Below are 26,664 nucleotides of genomic sequence, written 5' to 3'. Positions count from 1 at the left end.
TAACTAGACTTCTGGTTCTGGTAGATTAACTAGCAAAGAGGTAAACCGAGTATTGTTTCGTGCTTCATTTGTTCACATTCCTATTTTTTTTTACCATATTTACTTTCATCACTATACATTTGCCCTTTTTGATTGTAACTATAAAAAAGAGAGACATCAATAAGGCAGATTGTTGGAGAAAGTGTGGTGGATAAGTCATGGTATCGTCAGATATGATCGTTATTTTCAGGGGTTATTGTTCTCTGCTCCACTTAACCTCACCACCGTGCCCCTACAATGAGAAGACTGTGAAAATCGAGGTCTTTGTTAATATGGGGTGGACCTGATGGCAGTGACATGTACTTTCTTCTGTGATGTTTGTAAAATACTCAGAGCCCAAATGATCATCCCTAAGTTGGACAAGGAATTAACTTATTCAAAGGAAAAAAAGTGAATAAAATTGTTTGAAAGAAAATTTCTTTTCTAGTATTATGGTTTGAAAGAATCATTGTAGGGATACACCAGGACGACTGGATAGAAGTACGGAGCAGAGTTCTTCAGGCGGATTGAGGGGAGGAGAGAATGGGGGGAAGTGAGGTGATTGTGATTTGCAGCGAGTCCAGTGACTCACTGAGTGACTTAGGACAACCCACTGTCCCTCTCGTGGCTCAGTCTTTTTGTCAGTCTGTTTTGTTGGGAGAAATTATAATGAAGTAATATGGGTTGAGTATATACAGTTCTTATGTAACCATGTAATTATTATTTATTGGTGTCCTCTCTCAACCCTTCTAGCCTAGCTTGTACAAACTAGTTTTGATGCTGTTAGTGAAGTCCAAAAGGCTGAGAAGTTTTTAGTTGTTAGGATCCCCTATCCTGTGGCCGTTTTACTCTTTTAAAGAGAGGAAATCTGTAACTTTACTCATCACTAGACATTTGATGTGCTCCGCTCATAATCCAAGTGCTTAACATAGATGCAGTTTTAAAATACTATTCCATTTTCACCTGATTTTTAACAATGCGCAGGCAAGAGTGACTGTTTTAGTACTATCTAGAAAATTAGATATGGTGGTTCTGGACCTTGTGGAAACAAATGAAACAGTATGTTTCAAAACAGGAACATATAGCACCCAGAGGTGGCCCTCAGGCCTGAACTTCCTGCCCTGTCCTGGAACACGCTGGTAAGGTGGACCTTTGGCTCCCAGCCCTGCTGACCTTGGGCAAGTTATTTAAGCTTCTTGGGCCTCAGTTTTCTCATTTATTAAATTGTGATTCAAATAGTGCCTTCCCAGAGGGCTGATGGCCAGATAGAATATAGGTATTTGCCAGGTTATGCAGATAAGAATGGCCATCATTATAACGAGGTCTGTCCGGGAAAAGTCCAACCATTGTTAATATTAAAAAAACGGCTTGTGGGACTTGATGTGACCTGGCAGCTAGGGAGGGTGGACTGGACTGCACATATATGAACAATGACAACTTCACTGTACTAGTAACTGGGGCAGTAGATGCCCTTTAGTGAGCATGTCTGTGTGGCCATCACATTCAAAACGACTAAGTAGAGCAATGAGTCTGTATCAGATTTTGCATTAAGCTTGAACCTTCCTCCATGGAAACTATTCGGATGATTCAGAAGGCTGCAGCTGTGGGCAGCTGGTGATTGGGAGCTTCATCAGGACAACACGCCTGCTCATGCATCACATCTCATGCAGAGTTTCTTTGCGAAACATCAAATCACCTGGGTGACTGCAGCCCAGATTTGGTGCCCTGCAACTTCTGGTTTTTCCCCAAACTAAAATCACCTTTGAAAGGGAGGAGATTTCAGACCATTGTTGAGATTCAGGAAAATATGATGGGGCAGCTGATGGCAATTGGAAGAACTATGTGAGGGTCTAAGGTGCCTGCCTTGAAGGAGACTGAGGTGTCACTGTCCTGTGTACAGTGTATCTTGTATCTTCTTCAATAAATGCCTCTATTTTTCATAGTATGTGGCTGGATACTTCCTGGACAGACCTGTACGTATGTCTGTATATGCTTATATGTACTTAGGAATATACGTGTGTGTACAGAGGCTCACACACATGATTTACAAAAATACTTGGAAGTAGGTCATTGCCATAGACATCTGAAAGGTAAGGAGGGTGGAGTGGGGAACTGATTTAAGCTGGAGCATGTGGAAGCCCCGGTGGTGCTTGGAGGCCAGTGCTGAACTGGTCTAGCTAGGTGTGGTTTCGGTCGGCTGCCAGGAAGGTAGGAATTGGCTTTGTGAACGCGAGGCCATGGGCTCAGAGCACAAGAGGAGGGAGACAAAACAGGGCGAATGGAACCCAAATCTGTAACAGGATTTCCAAGAAAACAGGCCTTTGCCCGTTTGACAGTTGATTCATGGGCCCACTGCCGAGGGGTGGCCGGCATTTTATTTGGGTGCCAGCGATGCCCAGGCTTCCAGGTGCCTTACACCGTGTGCTGTAACTGCCCTGTCTGATGCTCACAACAGCCTGCTGGCTGGGGAGGGGGTATTATCCCACCTCTGCACAGAACAGGAAGGTTTCGAGAAGTGGACTGACCCTTGTCACCTCACTGGAGGTGACAGGACTGCTGTGAGGAGGTGGTTTTCCTGGCGGAGACGATCTCCCTCTGTGCGGAGCCCCTATGCCTTCATTATGGTGCCTTTTAAGGCACTTTCAGGATCACTTTGCTCGTGGCCCCTTCCCATGACTGGCTCTCGGTGCCCTTTCTCATCTGTCTCTATTTCCCTGGCTCCTTGAGCAGTGCCAGGGACGGAGTCAGTATGTTTTGAACAAAAGAGCTGTTGGCAAAAGGACGGTGAGCAGACTGAAACCCCCATCTCCTTCAACACATGCATCAGAAATTACACTTATTTAAACTTGGACAGGTGTGGGCCACATTTTCTAAAGGGCACCGAGGGTTTTCGCCAAGGTCCTGTTTTCTAAGGGCCTACTTCATACTGTGAAACCAAGGATCTCCTTGCCACCTGATTTTCTGTTATTGTGTAATACTATGCCCACTCCTGACAATCCCCCCCAGAAGATTAGTCTCATGGCTTCATTGATCCAATCCTCTTAGTCTAGGTATCAGATTTGTGCTAATCTCAGCAGGAAACAGGGCTGTGCCCGAGTGGGGGCTAATACGTGCCCGACCATTTAAAAACCCTCCAGGCCCCCGAGTTTGTCCGGGTCTGGAATAATGAGGCCAGGGCAAAGAGATCGTGGGCTTTATTATTAGACACACTTACAAGAAAGCTTATTAATGAAAAGCAGTTTGCAAGATGAGCTGGCATAGAAGGCAGCTGTCATTGTTACGAGTTCAAATAGAACTTGGCTTTGGTGAAGGGGAGCCTGAATTAGTTCTTAGTGTGTCCGGCCGCAAGGCAGCTCTGTTTTGATGGGACTCAGGAAACGTGACCGTCCTGTCTGTCTTAAAAGAAATTTGAAAGATTAAAAACTTCAAATGAAAATTAATCAAGCTCTTCATGTTTCATGCTCATGCATAATTTAAAGGGTGTTAAATTTGCAGAGGCAAATTTTGGCGACAGTTCAAAGTAAAGAAAGACATTTTAAGCCATTTTCTAAAATCTGAAAAATCCACTGACTGTTGAGTGTTAGCCTGCTTAACAGAATTGTTCATGTTGTTAATGATTTGTTCTGACCTTTGGTACAGAAATGTTGCCTCTATTTTTTAATAGGTTTAGCTCAATCCGCAAAGTAATTACCCATAATATCTCAATTCTTCTGATACGCAGTGAAAAGACCTTTAGAACGAATTCATTTGAAAACGTGCTTTGTTTCTGAATAATACTTTGTCTGGGTCTGTCTCTTGGGTTATGTAAGCAGCTTCTAAACATTTTAAGTCACCTCCTTTTCATTTTTTAAACAAAATTCCTCATATGTTGAATTTTCTTCTCCCCCATATGTATTGCCTCTAACTTTATTTGTAGCAGCCAGCCATTGTAAGTAAGGGCTTACAGCCTGGTTTTTGTTGTACCATGTTGGCAATTAGAACATCTCCTCTGAAGACGTGTAAACACTTTATGGGTTTCATGTGGTTGACAGCGTGGGAGGAGCTGATCTCTTCCGGGAGTGGTGAGCCCTAGACCATAGTAATTTTCAACAAGGGCTTCTCGGAGCAGAAAAAATCAAATGTTGCTAGTAAAATGTAAAGCAGAAAGTCTCTCAGGGCGGGTATGCTTAAGATACTCTGTGTTACTTTTTTTTAAATTGCTGTGTTACAGCCTGTTAGCGGGAAACCTGACTGGGGATCACCAGGGCCTACCGGATCCTCTTCGCCCTCAGCTCCTTCTCATCCGCAGTTCCACCCATCTTTCTCCTCGCTGCCCAGGCTCCTGGTTTCTTCCTAGCCTTGGAATTAAAGCACACATGTTATAACTGTTAAGAAACTGGTTCATCAAAGTGTAGGGCATGGGGGAACTGGGACCTGAACCCTGGACTTAGAGGTAATGTTGAATGTGGTGTTTCTTTTTTAACTATGTAGGCACTGAATTGCCACCGAAATCCTCCAAATCTTCCTCCCCTAGCTTTATTTCCCTGAAATGACTGCCAAGTCATCCAATCACATAAACCCTGACCCTTCTTGCCTGCTATTTGGTTGTTTAATGTCTTGTGGATTCTGTCTTCAGGTGCCGACAGCTCCCTGAGTTCGGATCCACGTCTGTTTGTGCTGACTGTTCAAGGACCCCTTTTCTGGATTCTCTTTCCCCACCTAGTCCCACTGGGATACATAGGAACAACACCAGCATGGTCTCCGATGCTGCTCAGTGGTTCCCAGTTGTCACCTGCTTCATTGCCTTCAGAGCTGATTCTAAAAATCCGGTTTATAGCTCCTCTCCAGACCACTACCCAGTCACGCCCTCTGGGGGAGGGACGGGGGTGGCGGCCCTGTCCATCAATTCTGCTGGTAATGCTCAGGTACACAAAAGCTGGAGGGTGTCTCTCACCACCTCCAGCCTCAGCCTGGCCCGTGTTCTGGGTCTCCTCCTGTAACCCCAGGTCCCGTCCTCTGAGACTGCACACTGCTCCTGATTTACCGCATATTTTTTGGACTATAAGACACACCAGACCATAAGACGCACCTAAGTTTTAGAGGAGGAAAATAGGAAAAGAAATTTTTGAAGCAGAAAATGTGGTAACATATTTAATAACCTGTGACCCCTGCTCCACCGCTGCCCACACCCCCCCTTTCCTCTCAAATTTGGGGTGTGTGTCTTATAGTCCAAAAATATGGTAAGTGGGTGTCCAGTGAAACTTCAGAAATGAACTCAAACAGCAAGGTACCAGTGCTGATTCAGTTTGTAAGTCGTGGTGGTGACCATGCTGCCACTCACTGTGGATTGTCTCCTGCTCAGACACAGGGCGAGAGTGAAGCCACTGCCATTTCTCTGGGTTTTCCTGGGACACATTGCCCCCCACCCAGGCGTTCACAGGGCCTGTGGCGGAAAGCCCCCAGTGACATTCTGTCTAGTGTGCTTGCAGGCGTTTGTCTCCACCTTTTGGAGGAGGGCATTTTTTGTAAAAACCCATTCAGCGCATCGTGGCTGCCTCCCGTTGCTCTCACAGTTAATCATTTGGAGTGGCATGTCCCCCTAGGGAGGTTCGAGTCCTGAGCAGGATTCTTATCCTGGGAATTTGTGCAGCATTCTGTAATCCTCTGCAGAGTTAACACAAACAGCGTAAAAGTTTGTAGGAGTTCTGGTTTTACCTCACTCCTGCTTTAATAAATACTGTCCTTGAAAGATTAGTTCAGTTGGAAAAAAACACTCTGTACTATTCTTTCCATGTAGCATCTTAACTCACAGCCATTGGCGAGAGAGAATGTCTAGCAGTAAGAGGTTGTGCGGAAAGACCTATTGGCCTGTGTTTCTGAAACAAAATTCTCATTCAGCTCCATTTAACCATTTTTGAGGGCTTATCCATTAAGTATCTATTACTTGTGTCTCTGCTAGATTCAAGGAAGGTCTTTTTGCATATGAAAGAAAACATTTTGCACTGCTGGCTGGATTCCTTTGCACGGTGCCTTTTTGCCCATCTTCACATGGGGGTAACATAGAAAGTAAGAGTCCACGCCACGGGGGGCCATTTGAATGGAGGCCTTAGCAGTGGACACTCACTTTGCATTACGAACACACACCACCCTGTGCCACCTGTCACTTGATGTCAGGGGACCTTGCGCTGCACTTGGAACGGAAGGTGGTAGACAATGGCTGTAGCCTTGTGCCTGGGCGTCAACAAGACAGTAGGATCCTGCGCTAGTTTGCACTCATATGAAATGCTGGCCTGAATTATTATGAAGCTGAGGTCCATAACAGTTTTGTTTTGCTGAGATGATTATTATTTTATTTGATTCTTGTTAATGAAATGTGTTGTTTTGAGATATTCCAGTCACCTGAAATAATGGTTAATAAAGCGTGATCTCGAGCAGAGCCGCCTGTGTCGGCTTTCTAAGGTATGAGAAACTCTCCCCGGAAGGAGGTCGTGCAGACTGCTTTTGCCGAGGCTGAGGACCTTGGCGTCAGGGGTCGCATAATCAATAAGATATATTTAGAAAAAATGAGTGGCCTTGCGGGATTTCATTCTTTGGCTGCTCTAGAGACTATTTCACTAGTCTCTGGAGATTTACTTGAGGGTTCGGCTGAGTACTGTACATGACTTAGCTCACAGCAGCCGTGGGAGGGAGGTCCTCTTATTTTCCATGGTTTCCACTTAGGAAAACGAGGCGCACAGCGGTGGGGTGTTATTCCTGAGGCCACACAGCCCTGGTGGTCCATGGCAGGGATGTGAGTGTGAGTTTGAACTGCAGTCAGTGAGAGCCAGAAACTAGGACCACTCATCACAGTTGCTGTATATACTGTGGATGAAGCAAGTGGTCGCTGGAGACTTAAGATTTTAAGTGTTTGTTCCACCTCATCCCCAGTGGAGCTCTGTGACTCCGAGGTGGCCACACTGAAGACGCCTTCCGCTACGCAGCCTGGTGCTTTCCTGCCAGGCCCCTCATGGCCTTTGCAAGTGTGTGGGTTTCAGTCCTGTTGTCACTGAAACTGAGGCCAGAGGCATCTAAGGGCTGGGGTCTGGGTGCCAAACGCCTGCTGGGGAAGGTGAAGCGGTCTCCTGTCCAAGTGTTGGAAACGCACTTCACCTTGGATGGGGCAGCTGTGCTGATGCCCCGTGTTAGTATTGCAGTGCTTTACCCAATGGGTGTGAACCCGAAAGGGTGGGGTTGAGGCCAAGATGGTGGAGATATTCATGGAGAAGAGCAGGGGGAACCAGGGGGCAGGGCTGGGGTACGCCCCAAGTAAAGGGGCCCACAGTGACAGGCTGGTCCTGTTTGAGGGGTACGTGGGCTCCTAAACCTGTGCCTTCAGCGGCATGTGTTCCATCTCCCCTCTTCCTGGCCTGTCCTCTCCGTGTTGCCTTGGGGTCAGCTTTGCGTCTCTGTGGTCATCCCTGGCCTTCTGATTTTTACAGGACGCGTCCACTTATCCTGCTGAGGCCCTCCTTCCTCCTTCTGCCAGTGCTGGCTTTTCCTGATTTCTGCCCTTGGTTTTCTCATGCCCCCTGGTGGGGGGCGGCTTTTAATCAGCAGGTGGCGGTCAGCATGATGTCTCTGCGGGGCTCCTGGTGGTGAGGGACAGTATTGGCGGCAGGCTCAGTGTGCCAGCGAGGGAGGGACACCCAAGGATGTTGGTGTCTGCATCTGCCACCTTCCAGGCCAAGTGCCTGATTCCGCTATGTTTTAAAAACCCAACAGCTTTATCGAGATATAATTCACACCCTGTAGAATTCCCTCATTGGAAATGTACAGTACTGTGGTTTTTAGTATATTCGTGGAGTTGTGCGGTCCTCATCACATCGATTTTAGAGCGTTTTTATCACCTCAAAAGGAAACCTCAGACCCATTAGCAGACACTCTTCACTTCCCCATTCCCTTGCCCCTAGTTCCTGGCAACCACTAAACTTCATGGGTTTACTTATTCCGGACATTCGATATAAATAGAATCACATAACGTGTAGCCTTTTATGTCTCACCTTTTTCATTTGGCACAATGCTCCCAAGGTTCATCCATGTCTCAGTACTTCATTCCTTTTCATTGCTGAATAATATTCCACTGTATAGGTATATCCATTCATCTGTTTGTGGACACTTGGGTTATTTCCACTTTCGGCATACTGGGAATAATTCTAACACCATTTGGTATAACTCTTTACATGGATGCATGTCTTCATTTCTCTAAGGGATATACCTGGGCATGGAATTGGTGGGACATTTGGTAACTTTATGCTTACTCTTCGGGGGACCTGCCCATCTTCCAAAGGAGCTGCACCATTTTATGTACCCTCCAGGAGTGTATCAATCCACATACTTTTAACAGGAGCATATGTAGCTATTAAGGGATTAAGAGAGCAGAGAATTTTTTAAAAATCAAGTATATATTTGTATAGTGATTTAAAACAATGTGGATCTATTCATCCATTTATTTCTAATGCAGATCTTAAGGTCTCTGAGGGAGTTGGCTGTTCCGAGTCCGCCACAACTTTTCTTAGTTGTCTGATGTCCACGAGATGGGAGGTGGTCACTTGGCCCATTTTCTCCTCACGTTCTCGGCCAGTTTCTATCCACCACTCTCGTGTGTGGGGGGCCACCGAGTTTCTGGTTTCGGGTTTCTCTGCTGTGTCTGCCCCTGGAAAGCAGCGGAAGGTGGAGTGGCCTGGGTGACTGGAGCCTGAGAGCCGGGTAGGTGTGGGGCAGTGGAAGGAGGAGCGTGGATTCGCACCCACAGCATCAGGGGTCTGCACCTGGGGCAGAGGGGGGAGGGGGCTACGCTCCGGTGGGGATGTTGACCGTTGGGTGCTGAGTGAGCGTGTGCCGGCTCCCTTTGTCTTGACACCATGTTTTGATTCTGTAACATTCTGAAACGGACACCTGAAGAGATCCCAGCTTATTCAGGATGTTACCAGAAAGGAAGGATCTCCCGGCACCGTTTTGGGGAAGCTCAGGGGCGGATGAGAGGAGTGATAGTGACGAAAACCTGGCCGTGTTTACCTCCCACACCCTTTGCTGAGACTAGGATTTCAACTAGGTTTCCATCAGTTTCCCTAAAGCTCAGGTACTCTGACTTTTAGATTCTTGGACCAGATTTCTTACAGCAGGTGAGCAAAGCCTTTGTATCCTTTGCATTCACAGGGAAATTTAATTACGTTTACAGGGAAACCGTAGTTCCTGTTGACATTTTTCCAGGGAGAAACAAACAAGCGATATGTTGCTTATGGTCCATACACTAGGAAAAGTATCCAGTGCGTAGTATTAATTTCCTTATTAAAAATATTTTTAAAATAGAAATAAATCCTTGTCATGACTTAGTGACTTATGTTTTTTCACTCTTCTGTCTTTCCAGCCTTTTGCCTTTTCTTAATCCTTTCAGTAATCCAGGTAGTGTTTTCCTGACATTTCCAGAGATTTCCTTGGCCATGGGGGGCTGGGCTTGCACACAGGGAAAGTGTGAGAACTGACCATCGCAGGTTCCAAACCGTTGCGCTTGCTTTCTGGCCTTTCTTATTATCTTCCGGGCAACTTGCTTCTCCTGCTGCTCAGACCATAGGTTTGCGCCAACCTGACCTCTTGCCGCCGCATGGGTATTTTGCCAAACTAATAGCCAAAAAAGACTTTTGGTGTCCGTCTGGAATCTGGAATCATTCTGATTCTATTATTGTTCACTGGGTTACTAAACACCTTGTGTGGTGTCTCTTAGCTCTTACTTGACACTTGGAAATAAGCAGCATGCAAAACACGTTTTACTTCAAGCTAGGATTCATAAAATTGATTGTGGCTTTGTTTTAAAAGTCCAAGATAAGTGTACATTTGGCTCAAGTATGGCTTTTTCATTTCACTTAAGAGCAGCCAAGGAATTGCTGTCATATTACTCAATTTCAGGCAGTTTCAAGGCAGCTAGTAAATAAATAAATGTTGATTGACAAGTGAGCTTTTGGTGTTAGGTTTTATGTGACAAATGCAAGGTGCTCATTATGTGCCCTCAGCACCACAGAAGGACACCTGGTGCTCATCCTTTAGCAGACAGTAAGCCACTGGTGCCAGACACGTGACCAAGTGATGAGGACACTGCGGTCTTCACAGGACGCCATCTAGGCCCTCCAACAAGGACGGCAGCGTGGCCCTGGCTGTTGCAGACATCACTGTTCGGTCTCGCCGCCCTTCCCAGGGGCCCCTCTGGAGCCCCAGACCCTCTCCAGGCTGCTGCAGGAGATCAGCCACTTCCAAGCCGGAGCCCGGAGTTCTGCCACCCCTGGTTCCCAGGAGGCTCTAAGGAAGAGCTTGTGTATATCTGTCGGCCGTGTGTATGTCTTCTCGAGAGGAGTGTCTGTTCAGGTCCTCTCCCCAATTTTTAACTGGATTGTTTATCTTTGTTAAGTTGTGTGAGTTCTGTATGTATTTTGGACATTAACCCTTTACACTTGAAACTGATATAATTTTAGTAACTAGCATCACCCCGGTAAATGTAATAGCATTTTTAAAAAGAGGTGACAGGAGAATGTGACAGGAGAGGGTCTGTCAAAGGTGTCGTAGGAGAGAAGGTCACCCTGCTCAGGTGGGTGTGGTGGCGGGGGCTGGGAAGAGGGGCGATGGGGAGAAATGAAGGGCGGGCCCCAGGGGACTCGACCACAGTGGAATGAAGGACCGGCAGGAGAGGGGGGAGAGACAGGGCTGGAGTCAGCTTTTTGGGGGCACAGCAGGGGCCCTGAGGAAAGCTGTTGCAGGAAACCACACGGAGGGGATTATTCTTCACCCTGGGAGTGACTGGGAACAAGCAGGGAGAGAATTTCAGTGAGGGCAAGGTCAGATTGCACCCCGCAGCAGTGGCAGGACTAGCAACAGCAATATTTGAGGTGCTTACTCAGCTCCAAGAACTATCTCATCCGTTCTCCCGACCACTCCAGGAGGCATAGGTGGTGTTGTCATCTTTCTTGCAGATGATGAAGTGGAAGGTTCCAGGACGGAGTGAGTGGAGCAAGTTAGGATTGCTCGGCCCATAGGGAGCAGAGTGGTATCGGGCTTATCGAAGTTCGTGCTGTTCAGACATGAGCTGTGTCCCCTGAAGGGTCCTGGTCAATTCCTGTTTGGGAAACACCAGCCAAAGAAACCAAAGTTACATCTCTGAGAAAGTTTTCAATACTAAGTTATCAGTGCCACCCAAAGTTGTCGTTAAAATGAGTAAAACCAAACCAAACCTTTTTAAATCATTAAAACCCCAAATTAAATGTTTCTTGGACTCCAACTTGAGGAGTGTGGATCCATCCATCCCTGGGGCCCTGGAGGCTGAGAAACCAGTTAGGAAGCTGCTGTAAGGGTCTGGGTGAAAAGCGTGAAGAGCGAGCTGTGGCCGAGGCAGCACAGGGGACAGTGGATTCGAGGCCGTGTTGATCATCGGATCACCAGGATGTGATCCCCGGTGTGGTGGCCTGCACAGTGGGCGGGTTTCAGGTCGCTGCTGGTTTCTGACTTGGGAGCTGGTGCTGAAGGCGCAGTTCCTTGAGGAAGAGATACAGACGTGGGCATGGGGAGGAGGGATCCAGCGGTCTGGGTTGGATTTTTCTGAGATGCTTGTGGAACATCAGTGTGGTTCAGAACTGTAGGGGTGGAGGTTCAAGTTCATGTGGTTCAGAATGAAGGACTCAGAAAGGAATATTAAGAAGAAGACCAGGATGTTAATACAGGAACAAAGGGACCTCAGAAAGGAGAGCTTGTCGACCAGTTATCAATGATCTTTGGGCCAAGAATTGGGGTTCCGGAGCTTTTGCCCCATTTCTGCTTCTTGCTTCTTAGAGTTTCTCTGGGCTGAAACTAACTGTGCTTAAGACAAGTGGATTAGAAGGGTAGGCATTTTTCCTTCCCATAGTTTGTTATCCTTAGTGGAAATTTATCGCTTCATTTTGTTCTGTTTTTGTTGCTTTTTAAAAATGATTTTTAAATTAACTGAATCCATTATATGTATCCATATATGTTCATAGGTAGTGATGTTAATTGGACTGACTTGTCTTTGTAAGTCTAGAAATGTTGAAAATTTATAGAAAAGTATACAAAAATTTAAAATACCTATAAACTTGCAAACCAGTGCTGGAGTCCTGATATATTTTTCTAGTCTTTCATCTGTATTTGTAAGCTCTGTTGGTTTTGAGATCATTGTGGACCCAGATGCATGTGTGAGCAATAAGATGGACAGATCCCTGGACCCTCAGTGACCCCACACAACATCACAGCCAGGGTGTAGACACTGGTACAGTCATGATGCATCAGCTGTCCCTGGGCACAAGGGCCCCCCACACTGCCCTTTTCTTTAAAGTCATGTCTTTTTAAGGTCTCACTCTGATATGCATGCTTTTCCATGATCCCAAGGAAGTCAGTGCTAGTGGTGCTGGGTGCTGTTGGGCAGGTTCCCTAACTTTTCTGATCTTTTGTGAATTCATACTTTGACAAATGAGCACCATTACTTCTTTCCCTGCTGAGGATCAAGTGAGGTAGCAGAATCAACGTACAGTTTCCTCTGCCCAGCCTGCTTCCCTGTTTTGGTTCTGTGCCCGAGTGCAGTGCGTGGTGCTACACTGGGCAGAGAAGACCTGGTGACAGTTTAAGTGACTTAATCTCACAGACAAGCTCGTGTCTTTGGAAGAGAAGATGCCAGTCTTTGCTTTATCTGTGTGTAGTAGCCGGTTATCTGACAGACTCACCCATGGGAGGTCAAAGTAACAGATACCGTATTCATTTGCATAAAGGTCATTTTAACCCCTGTGCCATGGTTATTAGGATGCCAAGTCTCTGAGAAATTTGAGCTGAAAGCACCATGTTTACTCCCATTAGTCGTGTACAATTTTGCGTTTCCTTAGATTGCGGTGGGACTTCCTGGTGGACTCACATTTTCCTCCCCAGATACGTCCTCTCGTCTCCTGAGGCAGCAGCGAAAACAACAGGCTGGGCAGAGTTTCAGTTACGCGCATGGCTTCTTGCTCAGACTCGTCTGAAGCGCATAGCTGGAGTCAGTGAAGCTCAGCATGAGGAAGCTCGTTTTTTAAAATTTACATGATTGCTCCTTTTAGCCACATGTGAGGAGATACACATCTTAACCTTTGTCACCGATCATAACTTCTGCATTGATGAGCCAATAAATGAATGAAAGGAGGAAAATACATTGAGAGGCATCCCAGAGATAAGGTAGAATTCCAGGGAAAATCGAAACAAGGCCACCCAGATTTGTGCAAAGTGATTAAAAATAGAAGAAGAAAGTGTTATGTCAAATAGTTCATCATCAGCGCCCAAGTCAAGAGAGCGTGATAAAATATGAATATCTAAATGCACGCCCCTCCCTCTTGCTCAGTCCCTCCCCCCCCCCCCCCCCACAGCTGGTGTTCAGGCCCTTGTCTGAGGACTGAGGGCTTCTCCATCTGTGTTGACTCTTGATTATTTCCGTATAGAATGTTCTGCATTGTTCCCAGCATGACGTTCTCCTCACAGAAATAGCTGCTTTTACTGAGCTCTCACGTGTGCCGATTGCTGTGGCTTTTACCTACGTTATTTTCTTTAATTTTCACAATAATTCTGGGAGTTAGGTATTATTACCACCTTTCTCATTTCACAGAGTGGGGAGATGGTGGGCCAGTTGTGACAACACAAACTGCTTACAAACATGACCACATGTTCCCGGGGGTGGCCTTGTGGGGAGGACAAACGAAGCTGAGGACTGCTCTGGAGGAAATTCCAGGCTAACCCGAGATGAAGTTGCCCCGATTGGGAATGGCCTCTATTTTCCACCTGCTCATCAGGAGAGGACATGAGTTTTTTTTTTCTCTCTGTTTCTCTTCAACAGAAAAAGTTAGGTTTTATGACTGAGAGTTCCTAATGACTTGTAATAAGGGAAATTCTGTATACATCATTGTGTACTATAGAAACTATTGTGTACTTGTGGTGGGGGTTGCCTTGCAGTGTGTACTATTCTAAGGTAAAAATAAAAGGGGCTTGAGAATAGTTTAGCTGTTCTTATCTAATTAATTGACCCCACGCCTTTGCATACGGAAGTGGACCCAGCCTTGGGCAAACCCACTTTGAGTTGTTTTTCCAACAGTGTCGATTGGTTTCCTTTGTTCTCCTTGCTTAATCCAGTCCATCTTGTGACCAATGACTTGTGTTTCTATAACGGGAGCTATTTGTTCTGAGGCCCCATTTTCTCTAAATTGATTTTCTGTCCAATAATCTTATATATTCTGCTCCATTTCTTAACCCCACCACCTTTATCCTAGCTATGCCCCACTGAAGTGGCTCAGTGTATTCTGAGTTGGGTTTTTAGGGTTCCATCTTGTTACTGTATGTTGGCAGTTGTCTGTTCCTGAAAAAATTCTCTGAAAAGAATTCTATTCTTTAAACCTGGAATTTTCTTTTCTGCTGTTTGGGAATAATCTTGTGCAGCTCATACCCTGTTAACTGTTGCACATAGAGATGACTTTTTTTTTCTTTTTTTAGATTTTATTTATTTATTTATCTTTAGAGGGGAAGGAGAGGGAGAGAAGCATCAATGTATGGTTGCCTTTTGTGCGCCCCCTGCTGGTAGTTAGCCTGCAAGGAACCGGCCTGCAACCCAGGCATGTGCCCTGACTGGGAATCGAACCGCGATTGTCTGGTTCGCAGGCCCGCGCTCAATCCACTGAGCTACGCCAGCCAGGGCTACATAGAGATGACTTTTGATAATAAAAAATTCTTGAATAAGATTGTGGGTTTTATTAACTTGTGGAAATCTTTCAAATTTAATCAGGTGGTTTATTCAACCAATACAGGGCAAAAGTAGGTATGCGGTTGTGAGTATGTAAAACACAGAGTTTATTCTTGCATTATTATTTACCAATTATTGTCTTATTTTCCATACGGACACTGTAGACCTGCTTGTGCCTCACTCTATGAGTGAACGTCCTGACTGTGAGGGGCTGGTTCCATCCTTTACTTCCTTAGGGTTTCTGCTCTAGTGTTATCTCACCTGTGAGGCCGTGTCCAAATACCCAATATAAAGTAAACCCCTCTTGGTACTTAGTCCTCTTACCTTTGTGACGTCTTCATGGACATTCCTTACCATCTGCGATGCTATAGGCTTCCTTGTGTATTTGGGGTTTTTTTTTCTTCCCCTTAATGGAATGTAAGCCATGTTCCCAGTGCTTAGAACACACCAATAACTGTTTGCTCAAATGAATGGATTTTCTTAATTAATTTATCAGACACTTATTTAGTACCTTCAATGTGCCAGACATCATTCTAAGACCTTTACAGATATTAACCCGTTTCTGCGTGGATGCTCATCCTGGCCTTGCCTTCGCAACTCTGTTTTCTCTCTCACTCCCCTCTTCTTCGAAGTAGCCATTGTTTTGAGCAGCTGCAGTCCTGAACCTTCGCAGAGTATGTCTTTTTTTCTGTTCATATCCTCTCGTTTATGCAACTGTTGTCTTCCATCATGCTTTCCTGTCTTTCGGATCATGGGGACTGCGCTAGTTCTCTTGACCTCCCCCCGCTGGGATGGGCTTGGGCCCACATTGTGTTCTCAGTATGTTCTCGAAGATACCTGAGGAAGCCAGTGTACGAAGGTGGGGGAGCTCTGTCTCCACGTCATAGCCATTTTTTCAACGACTATACGACCAGCTCTGAGTTGTTTTCCTGCGCTCACAAATCCCTGCATGTTGAAAAACAATGAAATGTTTACATATGATAAATATTGAATCCCTCTTCGTGTATCTTTCAAGTCTAAGTGTCGTACAGTGTGTTTGATTATTTCTAAAAAGCAGAATTAACATAAATACAGTCAACAGTTTGAATATTCTAAATTATTTCTGTTCTCAAATTCTGGAATGCTCATTTCTTCTGACAGTTGGTGGGAAAAGTTGTTTGTTTCCTGGTGGGGAGTGTGCCGGGGTTGAGCACGAGACTATAGTTGTGCTGGCTTCCCTGTCATGTCTCTGCTCCTGTAAGAAAAGTCTCCCGGGGCACTCGGGTAGCCTGTCAGTTGTGTCGGCAGGACCTCCGAGTGGGGAGAGACCTTCCCAGGGGTGCTGGGTACCGAGAGGTAACACACGCCACTTCTTTGCACACCCCAGCCAGCCAGATGGTCCCCGGGCCAGCTGTGTTCTGCTTCTGCGCCCACCCTCATGGTCACTCTGATGGAAGGCCCAGTAACCTGCCCAGCTGTGGTGCTTCTGGAAAACCTGCCTGGTCCGACATCAGAGGCATATAGAAAGCTGGGGAAGACAGAGAGTTCCAGCTGTTTGCTTCTGGAATTTTCCAGGTTGCCCTAAAATTCCTTGTACTCTTAGCCTAAATCTCTCTGTTTATCTTTCTTTCCATGGTATTTTAAGTGTTCCTATACTTATGAACGTTCCTGTGAATTTTTCTTTGATACATTGTTATCCTGGCTGTGGCACACCCCACCCTTCCCATGCTCCGGGGGCCCCCTGACTGCCTCAGCCTGCGGGTGTTGCTCCGTGGCAGGGCTGGCCATCCCACCCTGAGGTGGGGCTGCTGGGGGTGCCTGTCTCTTGTGGGGGTCTGAGCTCAGGAAGCGGCTGGGAGAGTGGCTGGTGCTCTGAAGACCTGCTGGGAGTCTGCCCTGCTTTGAGCAGCGTCTCAGGGCAGCTTTCAACAACTCTTGTGGTTCACGTGGCAGAAATGCCACTGCTGAAGTTTTAATTTTTCCCTAGAAAAATAAAACATGCCATTTTCCGTGGCTTATGAAAACCATCGAATTGGTACTTTTGCTTTTTTTAGCGTGTCATTCTCTTCTGCAATAACATGCCATTTGTTCCCATGTAGGCAACTGGCCAATATTTAAAAACAGACTCCTCAGTTGAAAAGTTCTGCAAGTATTTCAGAGGTCATTTGTGTGTGTGTGTGTGTGCACGTATGCACACGTATGAAGACTGCGTATTTTTTGTGTCTTTTAGGTTCTTGTGTTTTACAACACATCTTGGTGTTTTTGTTTTGTTTTGAGGATGAATATAATAAAAGTGTAAAGTGAGTAATAGCGACTAGGCTCCATCATGAAACGATATTATAGCTACATGAGTGTGTTTGTAGAGCTGCTTGAACTTTGGTAATAACCAAATGGACCTAACTTGAAATGGTTAATCCTAAAGTAGGTCGGGTGTGAGGAAGGAATACTGAGTAGAGGTGAGAAATGCGTGCAAAGTCAGCAAGCAGTCTCATGGTATCAGAGTTGCCTCTGGTGCATGCCATAGCGTGTGTCTGGCCCTCACCGCTGGAGTCTGGAATTTTGAGGGGGTCAGGCTGCCAAGCCAGCACACTGATTTCATTCTAAATCTGAGAGGGAGGGGACTTGTTTTGCCTAAAAGTCACATGAGTGCTATACATCCTGATAGCGAGGGGATAGTGTCCAAGGATATTTTTCAAACATTCCTGTGCAGATGTGTTCTGATCTTTGAACAAATCTGTAGACATATAGTAGATTTACGTAACCCTTCCAGAGTTGTCCAGCCTTTTTGCATCTCTGGGCCACACATTAAATACACTGCAAGGCATCATCACAGAAACATGTCATAACGTTTTAAGTAAATTTCCGGTTTTGTGTTGGGCCGCATTCCTAGCCATCCTGGGTTACATGTGGCCTGCGGACCTCAGGTTGGACACCCCTGAAATGGAGGAACATTATTATGAAGCCTTTCATATATGATTCCTTGTAAAACATTACGTAGTGAAACCAAGTATCTTTCTAAAAGCTTGGTTAGCCAGTTTGCTAGCTGATTTGTATCAGTTGGAGAAATACGCAGAGAAACGAACTGTAAATTTATAACTTTATGAGGTTCCTAAAGGATGGGTAACCCTTGACAACGTCTCTTAAGAACACCTAGCAGCAGTTGTCGAAACAATTGCTTCTTTGAAAAAGCAAAAAGAATGTGAAAAAGTTCTCTGCAGTTTATTTTTTAACTGTCCAATTCATGATCTTGTTGCTGACACTGCACTGAGTTAGTATTGTTCGTATTGTGTGTTCAGGAAACTTTTAGTATCTAAAAGGTATCTAAACATTTGAATTTGTTGCCCCCCGTCAGGTATTCACATACAAGCAGAGCACAATTACACACCAGAAGGTGACGGCGATGCAGCCTGGGAACGACGAGGGCGTGGACGACATGGCCACCTTGACGGAGCTGCACAGCGGCTCCATCATGCACAACCTCCGCCAGCGGTACACGAGAGATCAGATTTACGTGAGTGCCACTGCACGCCTTGCAAAAAGCCCTCAAGTTCGACTGGATGTTTTGGTTTTTGTTTTTGATTTTTTTTTTGAATTTTCAATTGCAGTTGACATTCAATGTTAAATTAGTTTCATGTGTACAGCATAGTGGTTAGACGTTTATATAACTGAAGGAGTGATCCCACCAAATAAATCTAGTACTGTGTTTCAAATTATTGTTTTCAAAGTGTATTTCCTGCCTTTTGAGACTCTCCAGTTAATGTAAGTGGAACTCTGCGTTCAGGTGTTTTACCAAATCAGAAATGTGGCTCGATAAATCACGTTTGTGTTTACTGCCTGGATTTTACTAGAGGAATTACTTGAATCGAGGGGTGATTGACCTCCTCTGGTGCATGCGCTCAGGTGGTAAGTGCTCTGAGACCCACTGAGCAGCCCACGGCGGCTTGCCTTCCTCAGTTAAGGGCTGGGGGGAAGTGTGGACTTGCAAACCAGTGTACCTGAGCTTAAGCCTTTTTTCTCATTTTCTTCTCCTTTTATGAATTTTCTTTTTTTCCCCTCTCCCCCTGGCTCTGGATGCCACCCAGGGGGATATATGGATTCACAGGCACCCCCACCTTTCTTACTTGTGGGATCTGTTTTGAATGGAGACATGTCCCTAAGAAGCAGACACTCACATATCTCAACTTTTATGAAATGTGACTATTTCTATATTATAAAGTAATATTTAAAACTCTTATAGCCCTGGCCGGGTGGCTCAGTTGGTTAGAACATTGTTCCGTACACCAAAAACAAACAAACAAACAAAAACCTCTTTTAATAACCATTTTTACATTAAAGTACATTTATTACATTATCTTGTCAAGATTGGCCTGCAGATTTTAGCCATTTTTTTTATCTGGCTGTTTGCAGGTCTTTATAGTAAATGGGTCGACTGCTTAGTGTTTATTTTTCTTGTCAAGTTCAAATTCATAGTTTTTTTTAACCTTGTAAAACCCTTCATCTTTGAGTAATTTTTGCTCTTTCAGAGTAACACTCAACTGTGCTATTATCTTTGTGATTATGCTGAAGAGTAATATCAGCTTTTCCAACAACCAGGTGTGAACCGATGCTCAGGGCACCTTCGGAGTCGGGGCCTCCGATTCATCCATTGTCCCTTAGACGGGAGAAGAACTGGGGTGAGGAGGAATGAGAGATTTGGGGGTTTTAGGCTTAATTTTGGTCATCTTCTTTTAAAAAAATGTTTATTTGCCTTCTCTTTCCATTGTGAACGTGTCATTTTTGCCAGATTGACCTAATGTTTGCCAAATGTTTTCAAACGGTCCCGTCTAGAGAAATTTCATCATGTTGTAGTCCCTCTGACTTGCTGAGTTTGCTTATACTGAGTCTTCAGATTTAAAATGTTTTCCATATGTTCTTCAGAAAAGGTAATGTTCATGCATGTTTATGGAAAAGTAGTCTGTGTAGTCTGTGTCTTGCATGTGCTGGTGGAACATGGCGTTCCTTCCTCTGCTCCCATCTCAGAGATCTCGCAGGTGACAGGGAACTCGCTGTTCCCACCAGCACTACACAGGCGTCTGGGTCGCCATGCGCCGTGCCTGTGGTTTTGGCATTGAGTATGCAGCATTTCCAGGTAGCTGTTTGTCTACATGGCCCTCGCCACCCTCGGTCTGTCAGGGAGTTACTTACTTTGTCTTTCCAGATCCAAGGCCACTGCCAGGCACCTGGTAGTTGTGCAATAAATGCTGTAAGATGCGTGCCGTACATACTAGAAATGACCGATTCTAGTTGATGATGAAATGTGACGCTGGAATGAAAAATGTTTTGTTGGTGTAAGTTTCTTGTAGGCGAGTATTTCCAAACTCATGTTCTTTACATCGAAGTTCTTACTTTACATTTAGTAGTCAAGAAAAAGTCTGTCAGTTAGGAGGAGAGAAAAAAAAATTCAGTGGATTTAAAAGCCAGCCTTTTAACAGTATTTTCCTCCTCCGTGATGATGACATTAAACCTGATAGCCAAATTGTCCAGTAAACCCTGTGAATAGGATCTTGTTCTCTTTTTCCTGAAATGAAGATCTTTTTCCTCTCCTTTGAGGGGAACAACACAGGATTTTTGTACATGCAATTTGCAGTTCAATTCAGTTCATTTTGTCCTTACATGCCTTTCTTTTGACACTTGGGTGATTGTATTATTATCCATAAAGCAGCCACCACGATTTCCTTAACATCACTGAAGCTGTTGGCCGAGGGTGCCAGTACCCGTCAAACTGCCCAGTTGAGACAGAACCACCATCTGTCGGAAGAGCACAGCTTCCAGCCTTTTATCCCCACTCTGATGCCTGTCTACATGTTTCAAACAGAGGAAAATGACGTGACTTGTAATGGGGGTGCTGTCTTCTCATTAGCCTTTCTGGAGGTTCTAGCTGAGGATCCTGTTCCTGCTCCTTCCTGGGGCTGGGGGAGTTCGGCTGTTTGCAGTTGTAGGACTGAGGCCCCTGTTATCCTGCTGGCTGGCAGCCCCAGCGTCTAGAGGCCCCCTTCCTTCACCTTCAAAGCCAGCAGTGGTAGATCAGGTTTCAGATCTCTCCTCCTTCCTTCTCTGACTGTGACCAAGAAAGGCTCAGCTTTCACGGATTTGTGTGATTAGATTGGGCCCACTATCTCAGAGTTGGCCACTTAGTCACATCTTCAAAGTCTTTTTGCTGCGCAACATCACACAGTCACAGGTTCTGAAATGCAGTGTGGACGTCTGGGGTGGGGAATGTTTTTCTGTCCTCAAAGGTGCCCTCCTTTGAGTCATGTTGTTGAGAATGAACTCCTGTAGATCTGTCCCCTACTCTGGGTCTTATTTGTTGGCTGTCTGGTTTGAATTTGCAGGTTACACAGCTCACTGATGAGAGGACCCATCTCCAGGTAGAGAAGTCTGTTCTGGGCAATGAAGGACCGTTAGCTGTATTCTCCTTGGGAACACCCTTATCCACCAGACTCCAGTAGAATCATTTCTCTAGCCCCTGGCAGCCTCTGTGAAAATTGGGGTAGAGAGCGATCGAGGGAAAAAGCATTCCACAGACAAACCAGGGTTGAGGCCCCTTTTCTCCACTCACCTCCTCTTGGGCTCCGTATTGATTAATCTTTTGTGGCATTGGTTTTTTAACTTGGGTTTTTTTTAAAGGTCAGGTGTCACAACACCCATACCTGATAGAGCTCTTTCACAATGAAGTACAAGAGAAAGCTTTAGAACCTTTGTTAACCTTTGCACCTTTCTCCCCGTCTTATCTGATACCACCAAGTCTTTATTTCTGAAGCGCCTGCCTCTCACTTGGGCACCCTGTCCCCAGGCATGGATGCCGTGTGCGCTGTTATATCGGTGTCTGTGGGTCTGCCTGACTGGCCTGTTGCCGATCCTGTTCAGCTCTGACACGTTGATGTGAACAGACACCCTAATGCTTGATACCCTTCCTGGAACTCTAGGTTTCTCATGCTTCAGGGTCCACCTGGTCAGCCTTTCCCATCCTCTAGCGACTTCCCAGGTAGAAGCCCAGCTCAGTATTTCAGCTCCTCACCTGGGAAGCCCTTCCCAAAGTCCCACCTTGCATCTCTTGTCTCTGGGCTTCCTGCCACGGAAGCTTGCCCCTGATGGTCTCACCCCTTGGAGATGGTCTGGTAAGGGTCCCACCCTCCTGGTTCCACCCTCCCGTGTCGCTTCCTATCTGATGAGACCTGATGAAGACAAATGCTCCCATCTGTAAGTTCCTGAAGACTCCTGGTGGAGGGGTGGGGTATGTTTGTGGTACAGAGATAAGAGGCGGGTGAAGAGCCTGAGTTGGCCATGGAAAGCCCTCTGGAGCCGGGACAGTGATGACACTACAGAGAGTCGGTTAGGAGGCAGGGCTAGCGAGTGAGACGCCACACATGAAGATGGAGAGAGGAGAGCGAATTTGGTGCATCGGCCCCACTAAATTGGGAGAAGGTTCTTTGCTTATGGAATCTGGTGTGTGTTGGGGAACTGGGAGCAGTGAGGTGCATTTAGGCTGGGGTCAAGGGTCCCCGAAGGAGTGGTTCTTAAGCAGGTGATGCTGCCCCCAGGGGACATTTGGCATGATCTGGGAGCCCTTTTGGTTGTCATAGCTAGGGCAGAGAATGTTGCTGGTGTCTGGTAGGTGGAGGCCAGGGATACTGCTAACCCCCCACAGTGCACAGGACAGCCCCACAACCAAGACTTACCTGGTCCAAGGTGTCACAAGTGCTGAGGCTGAGAAATCTTGCCTTCCTGAAAACTAGTCCTCGAAGTTCAGGCTCGGCAGTGTACAGACTACACTGTCTTTGTTAAAGGTTTTTGAAGAGACAATTTCCCTGGGAAAAATTTAGAGGAGTTGATGGGGAAGTGACATGAGATAAGAGTAGAGAGAGAGTCAGTTGGTTTAGTGAGTGTCGCAGTGATACAAGGGTGAGGAGCTGAGGGTTTTAGACCAGAGTACACATGGTTGTGAGCAAGACAAAGACATATGAGGAGTGTGGGGGAGGAGGCGAAGGGGTAAGGATTAGCTTTAATGACTGCCAGCCTTGTCAAGCCCAAATGGGCCTGAGAGCATGGCGCCGTCGGTCCCGGCAGCTCCTTGGGGAGAGGAGAGTGGGAAAGACGACTTGGGTTTTGGATGCCTGGCATACTGTGTTCTCTAGAGCCTGGATTATTTCAAACGGGTATGTACCCAGGACCTAAACACAGTGTCTGCAGGAGCAGATGAGGTTCCTATTGTGTGGACGATCAGCGCCACGTCCTGAGGGGGGAGGGACTGCCAAGCAAGGCTGTTGGGGTGGCTGGTTTTCTGCCGCGTGGAAGAGAAGCCCATTCTCTGCATTACAGGGTTTGTTACACTCTGGGCCAAGTGCACGGAGAAGACTCCTGTCCTGCCCTGAAGGCACGGCCCCAAACCACACCAGGGAGGGAGCCGCAGGGAACTTCGAGCGCGCCTGCAATTACGGGCTTGGACATGGCTCCAGAGGAAGCCGAGCTCTGTTCCACCCAGCCCTTCGGTTAGTTTGTCGGGCTTGTTGAACAAACAGTGCAGAGATCGGAATCAAACAAGCCCGTTTTAAGGCATGGGGGCCGCGTCTAAAGATAAATGCTCGTGTCAGCACAAAAGACTCTTCACAGCTAATGTATTTTTAGGTGTTTCAAAAATACTCTCCTTTGGTTAGGTGGTGTTCCGGACGGAATCTGTAAATGTGTTTGATGTTGTTCCTGAATTAACTTGGAAGCCTGCTTCTGTGGAGCCAAATGTGTTAGCATTTTAAAAATGCAGCAGCCTGTTGAAGACCTATTGATGGCAGGAGGCAGGTGAACCGAGTTCTCCCCGGGGGGAACCTCGGGAGCCTGCGGTGTTGGGACTGGACATCCCACGCCGTGGAGTTTACCGTTTTGGACGTGCACATCCAAGTCTGCCTTTCATTTCCTTGAGTTGGGTTTTCCCAAAGCAGACTTTTTTCTTCCGTTTGTTTCTGCTCTTTTCCAAAGCCAGTGTCGAGGAACAGCGTGCCTCTCACGGATTCGGGGATGGCCTGATGGTCCGCATGATTAGCAGTCTCGGCATGTGTCTCATACCGGGAACAGCTGAATCCAGTGTGGTTTGTCAGGGTCTTTTTCCACATGAAATCAAGAACTGGCCTTGCCAAAAGATGATTGTAACCATCTGTCCAACTATGTATGTATTTTTAAACTTTGCCAACCATTTATGCCTTTGAGTGGCCACTTCCACATCAGCACATGATGGTGGCGATTACAAACTTTGTTTTTGTGATTTTTTTCCTTCCCTGCCTCTCTTTGGGGTTATATTTCTTTCAGCAAGGAGGGAATTTCAGTCTGAAAGCCACTCAAATGAAATAGAAATGTCACCTCCTAATTTAACCACTTATCTGTTGTGACCGAGTTTTCTTTTCAGCAACCTTGAAGGCCTAACAGGTTTTTAAAAATTACTTTGAAATGATTTTAATCGTTCAACTGGACAGTGATGGGAAACGGTGTGTGTTATGCAGAGGACAGAGCATGAAAACACAGTTAGAATGTGAGTTTGTGTGGTGGGTGGATGGTTAGGTCATGGGCTCCCAGTGTGTCTGCATTGATTCAGCCCTGCCTCTGGGTCAGGGTGAATGTTGGGCCCCAAGGATGCAAAATGCCTCTTGCTCGAGTTGGTAGTTTCTTGAAAGATTGGGTAAGTGAAGATGCTGCCCCTCTAGCACCTCCCAGTTTATGGGTGAAGACAGACCCAGCACACCAATGACAGGTAGCTCAGGGTGACAATGAATGTAATAAAAACTACTTATTAGGAACACAGAAAGAGTGACCCTTGGAGGGAGGACATGAGGGGAGGGGTCAGAATGTGATTCCCAGCTGAGGTGCACTAGTTGTGCTGAGTTTTAAAGTATTCATTGGAGAGTTTGGTCAAGGAGGACAGCGGCTCTTTCCTGGCAAAAGGGGGGCATGAGATCGTGTGATGTGATGCAAATGTCCAACTGCAGGACATCGAAGATGCAGCAAGGAAGGTTGTGTGCAGCTGGCTGGCGAGGGGGTCAGAAGCAGGCGAGGAAGGGCCCTGTGTGTGCAAGTAAGTGACCTGGAATTTATTTGTGAAGGCTGTAGGGGGCAACTTTAAACAGGAGTTCTTGGAAAGCTCACTCTGGCTGCCGGGTGACGAGTGAGTGCGGGAGGTATCAGGTCTGGGAGGAGAGGGGACCAGCAGACCAGATGGGAAACGATGCGGTTCAGTTGGAACCGGTCCTGGGAAAGCTTTGAGTTCAGAAGATACTGAGAGGTAAAGTCTTAAGTGTTTGACTGAGTTGAGGGGGCAGGTGGGATGATTTCTACAGGATGAGCCGTAGATCTCGGGATTAATCGTTTGGGCAGACCATGGCGCCATTTGTCGTGATGTGACTATGGGAAGAAGCAGGTATTTGGGGAAATGTGCCCTGTCCATGTTAAGTTTGAACCAAGGGGCACTGAAGTGAAGATGTCCAGTGGGCCACTGAGTATACAGATCTGTAATTTAAAACAAGCTGCATTCGAGATAAAGATTCCGGAAGTAATTCGTTGCCGCATTTAGCTGAGATGAGGGAGAAAGAGGGCAAGAGAGTGGGTGGCTAACAACTTCGTTCTTAGCAGGTCCTTCCCTTTGGGAAAGTCTGCCGCGCACTCACTTGAATCGGTTTCCCTGGTGCGCTTCACACGACTTGGTCTGCATCCAGCTTTTCAGGACCACAGGGTGGAAAGCAGTTGCGGTTTTATTTTCATGAACAAAATCGGTCATAAATACCTCCAATTTATGTAGCAGTTTCACGTAGCCATCATGTGGGATAACAGAGGATGTGTTGTTATCGCTGATTGGAATGTAGGCCCAGAGGGCTTAAGCAGTGTCCCAGGGACCCTGGCTCCAGGCTGAGGGCCTCCAGTCTTCTGATCTCCAGTCTTCGGACTCGGCCAGGTCTTGTGGTCTTGATCATCTGTTCCTGTGTCAGAAGAGCGACCCCCCAACAGTAGCTCAGGCCATACCACGTCCATGCACAGCTCTGCAGCTGAGGCCACTGGTCATTTCTTCTTATTTGTAGTTGATTTTTTTCCCTTTGGTGGAGGGTTAGAGACTTGGGGTTATACCCTTGTGCCTCTTGAAAACCTTGAATTGGTAGATTTTGGATTGAAGAAATAGAGTGAGTTCCTCCCAACATTTTGAAGCAATATGTGCTCCAGCTGTTCCAGATTATTAAAATGGGCAAGAAGTGTGTCTTTTGGTGAGTTATATGGAACTTTTCTGACTAGAAAAAAGTTTTATGTGCTTCAAAATAGAATGTGCTTTCTATTTCAGAAAAGCCGTTAAAATGATCAGGCTATTTATTCTTGCGGGACTTGGAACCAGCCTGGGGAAACCAGTACCTGGACCCACCTTGTGTTGGAGAATTGCGCGTGTCCAGCATCTTAACAGAAGGGCGTTATCAGGGCCACTTTTAGAGCAGTTAAAAATACCTCTTTATAAAGCGATGAATGGTACAAGCATGCAACAGATGTTGTCTCATAGCTCTTAGGGCTGCTTAGTACCTTTTCTCTTTGCTCCCTTGGGACTTAATTTCAGGTGGGCCCTTCTCGCACCCGCCTCCATCCCCAGTCACCATTTTTACTTTTTATTACCTGTTGAACTTTCCTTACTATTCAACACATCTGTTACTCATTTAGTGACAAAAATCATTCAGACGAAGGGGTATATTTCAGGTAGTGGGGAGAAAGAAGATGTCTCGGGCAGTATCTGTTTTTGCTGATGGACCGACGTCTGAGACTTGGCACAGTGTCCTTTGAGTAAAGCAGTGGGAACTGTTGCTTTTGTCACCGTGTTGTCTTCCTCTTGGTTTTAGGGGGGTTCATGAGTACCC

General features: G+C 46.2%; 1 protein-coding gene across 3 annotated transcripts in view; it reads left to right on the top strand.

Moving 5' to 3' along the window:
* Positions 1 to 26,664, top strand: part of MYO10 (myosin X) — a 195,067-nt gene that overhangs the window by 67,184 nt on the left and 101,219 nt on the right. For all 3 annotated transcript variants that reach the window (XM_037063038.1, XM_037063037.1, XM_037063036.1), the window contains exon 3: positions 18,111 to 18,269. In XM_037063038.1, the coding sequence (XP_036918933.1) occupies positions 18,159 to 18,269 (111 nt within the window). In that variant the 5' untranslated portion in view covers positions 18,111 to 18,158. The remainder of the gene's footprint in view (positions 1 to 18,110; positions 18,270 to 26,664) is intronic.

The sequence above is a fragment of the Sturnira hondurensis genome, unplaced genomic scaffold (assembly GCF_014824575.4).
Source record: "Sturnira hondurensis isolate 20B ecotype Veracruz unplaced genomic scaffold, ASM1482457v3 Scaffold0014384, whole genome shotgun sequence".
NCBI classification, from domain to species: Eukaryota; Metazoa; Chordata; class Mammalia; order Chiroptera; family Phyllostomidae; genus Sturnira; species Sturnira hondurensis.
Note: the sequence above shows the minus strand (reverse complement) of the source record. Positions and strands in the feature narration are given on the sequence as shown.